This window comes from Bolinopsis microptera, chromosome 6 (genome assembly GCF_026151205.1).
Source record: "Bolinopsis microptera isolate Bmic1 chromosome 6, MBARI_Bmic_1.0, whole genome shotgun sequence".
NCBI classification, from domain to species: domain Eukaryota; kingdom Metazoa; phylum Ctenophora; class Tentaculata; order Lobata; family Bolinopsidae; genus Bolinopsis; species Bolinopsis microptera.
This window is the reverse complement of record NC_087077.1, coordinates 8,737,891-8,741,047: the sequence shown is the minus strand read 5'-3', so window position 1 is coordinate 8,741,047 and position 3,157 is coordinate 8,737,891. Positions and strand designations below refer to the sequence as shown.

General features: G+C 40.8%; 3 protein-coding genes across 3 annotated transcripts in view; 2 read left to right on the top strand and 1 right to left on the bottom strand.

Annotated features, from left to right (window-relative positions):
- The window catches only part of LOC134816912 (mucin-2-like), a 765,431-nt gene that overhangs the window by 120,669 nt on the left and 641,605 nt on the right, over positions 1-3,157 (bottom strand). The gene's annotated exons all lie outside the window — the stretch shown is intronic.
- Positions 1-3,157, top strand: part of LOC134816925 (arylsulfatase J-like) — an 89,052-nt gene that overhangs the window by 31,039 nt on the left and 54,856 nt on the right. The gene's annotated exons all lie outside the window — the stretch shown is intronic.
- On the top strand, positions 544-2,903 carry LOC134816937 (kelch-like protein 20). The gene is made up of 6 exons (XM_063825995.1): positions 544-738; positions 1,314-1,492; positions 1,706-1,898; positions 2,155-2,215; positions 2,441-2,512; positions 2,652-2,903. The coding sequence occupies exons 3-6, from the start codon at positions 1,715-1,717 to the stop codon at positions 2,803-2,805; spliced, it is 471 nt and encodes a 156-aa protein (XP_063682065.1). The 5' UTR covers positions 544-738; positions 1,314-1,492; positions 1,706-1,714; the 3' UTR covers positions 2,806-2,903.

Here is a 3,157-nt window from a genome sequence, read left to right as displayed (position 1 = left end):
TTGTCTCAGTTTTACTTGGTTCGTTTATTCATTAAAAAAAGTCAAAGTGTTCATGGAATTTAAGGGTATTAACATTTATACTGAATCTCTATATCTAGTGGAAGTTTTTAACATCAACAAATCCACCATTATTTGCAAACCTACCGCCAACTGACCCCTTAACTCCAACTAGCAATGTCGAGACTAAAAACAGAAGCAAAGAAAATACAAAGAAAAGCGACCACAGTGGAACTGTGGTCGCGACGATGCAGTGGTAACACGGAGGTGAGTCGGAGCAACAAGAGTATGAGAAACAAGTCCTCCAGCTCCATATCTAGACTGGGGGATCCGGAGCTGTCCCCGGAGTTCAAGAGCTCTATATTCTGCTTTGGAGGGTAACGATTGTTAATTTTACTAAAATCTTGTTTTTACTGTAGATTTGGGTCTGAGCAAAATTGGAGATTATCTCAGTTTATCGCCTCATATTTAATGAGGCAAGTTTTTGGGATTCCTCCTGTTCTTTTGGAATTCCTCCAAGTTTTTGGAATTCCTCCTAAACGTAACGACGTTCAGATTATAGGTACGGGGGTGAAACGGAGTGTTTAGCGTATGTGACTACAGCAGACAAGTGGGTCCCTCTAGCTAACCTCCCTGTAGGTAAAGTAAACGCTACTACCTGTCCCACAGGGCTGCTGGAGAGGGACCGGAGTATTATTATAGCTGGGGGCAGGGATATCAACGGCAGGGCCAGCAGATCAGGTTAGTTACTTACTCTCTAATTTTAGTAATATATGTGGCATTTACAAGTGGTTTAGTAAGCAAATTCGAGTTTTGGAGCTGCAAAACTTTAAACAAAATGATTCGATGGAAACAGGAGACTAGATAACCACAGCCTATAATGTTCACTAACCAAATAATCTATTCACTGTGTTTATGTAAGCAATAAAACTTCCGGGCACTCCAGAGCACTCCCATTGCGATTGTTGATATCGATCTCTTAATTTAATGTGTAAACTAATTTTGGTCCGTTGGGTGCGTGGGTCTAGACAATATAGTATCTAAAAAACGCGAACGTTCGTTTTAACCGAGATCATGACATTTAAGTTATCATTTGACGTCAAGATTTAAACGCAACATAATTAGTATACTCAACCCATCCACAGCCTATAAATGTACTCAACCCCTCCTCAGCCTATAACTATACTCCACCCCTCCTCAGCCTATAACTGTACTCAACCCCTCCTCAGCCTTTAACTGTACTCAACCCCTCCTCAGCCTATAATTACTGTACTCAACCCCTCCTCAGCCTATAACTGTACTCAACCCCTCCTCAGCCTATAAGTTCGACTGTAACTACCTGGTCTGGAAGCCTATAGCCTCCCTCCTACAGAAGCGAGAAGGTAGCGGGTCTGCCTTCTCTTCAGGTCACGCATTTGTAGTGGGTGGGAGGACTCCTCAAGAGTGGACTAATAGTGTGGAGTACTTTAATCCTATTGCTAACAAGTGGACCGCGGTAAGGGGATCTTCATATTAGGGGATGGATGAGGGGGGATTTCTGGAAGGGGAGCATGTAGATTGTAGATTTTAGATCTAAAAGGATACATAAAGGTTTGAATTTAAAATGAATTGTAATTTTTGTTGTCGAAACACTGAACTAAAGCTCAAGATATTAATTGAGTTACACCTCAAACTAAGTCCAAAGTTCCACCCTGTGTTCTTTTCCCAGATTTCACCGATGAAGCACAGCCGTGAGGGGTGCGGGGTAGCGTCCCTCCACGACAAGCTGTGGGTAGTGGGTGGGAACCAGTATGGTAACAGTGACCTGGATATTGTGGAGTCGTACGAGCTCAAGAAGGACAAGTGGACTCAGGGGATACCTCTTAACGAGCCCAGATGGGGATGTGGACTTGTTTCCTCCGGTGAGCTCTAGATTTATGGGTTCTGTGATTTTGTTTGTGGTTCATTTTGGTTGGAGATCAGCTTGAAAATTGTTCAACCGCACACGTGATTGTGAACCACTCTCACGTAAAATACATAAAAAGTTCTGCCCGACCACAAAAAGCACGATCTAGAATAACGAAACCAGTGAACCGAACAACGATTATTTCGGCGAGCTTCTTGATAATTTATTATTATGTTATATATTAATCTCTAACAGTCCCATTTTGTGATGAGGTGGTGCACTGTACGCAATAGGTGGTTATAGAACTGACACAGTCGAGCGATTCGACCCCAGGTAAGATATATTTTGAAGTGGAGAAGGGGTTTTTAGGGAGGTGGAGTCTAAAGGTTGAACTTTTAAGTCCTTGTACCTGTTGTCGCGGGTTTGATTATTATCGAAATTTACATTTCAAGTACCTTTTGAATTGGAACTATATCAACAAATCAACTGCTTATTAGTAAGCTTATTAAATTCTTAATGAAATATTCAGTAATCTAATAATGAGTGAAATTTCTCCAGAGAGGGAAGATGGGAGTACCTCGAAAGTATGGAAGTTAGGAGAGATAAGGTTAATGTAGCTTTGTTCGGAGAGTAAGTTATTTTACTTTTTATTGATCTTATAATGCTCTCTTATGTGAAAACTGTGAACTAAAACATCTTTGTGAACTTCAAAAATCGAACAGTCACTAAGTTTCCAGGAGTCACCATGGTCAAAACTTATGAATTTCAGCTATGTGTACGCATTTGGAGGTTGGATAGACGGGTCCAGATTAACAGCTATGGAACAGTACGACATCAGGAATAATTCCTGGTCTTACTGCGAACCTCTACCACATTCCAAGGCTGGTGTAGCCATGACTTCGCTCTATGGGCTGCAGAAGTAACAACCTGAAGTTGGTATCTAACCTCGGTTTATGCGGAAGTCTTCGTTTTTGCTTTATGATTTGCTTTACATAACCTGATATAAAATATTAAAGACATTTGCAGGTTAAAATCTCCTACATTTTTGGTGTACAGTGTATGTTTGAATTGCTTACTATCTGTTTTTGTTGCATGATACTAATTACTTCATACTATATTTGCTGACATCTGATTGGACAACGTTGCTTGAAAGCTCATTTTCGTTGCTGAATCTGACACGGTGGTTGCTGAATTATACTGAGACTGATCGTTTCTGTTATATAGGTTCTGTTCGAAAAAGTGGGTTTGTATCATTCCAATCGGAATGGTGCCAAA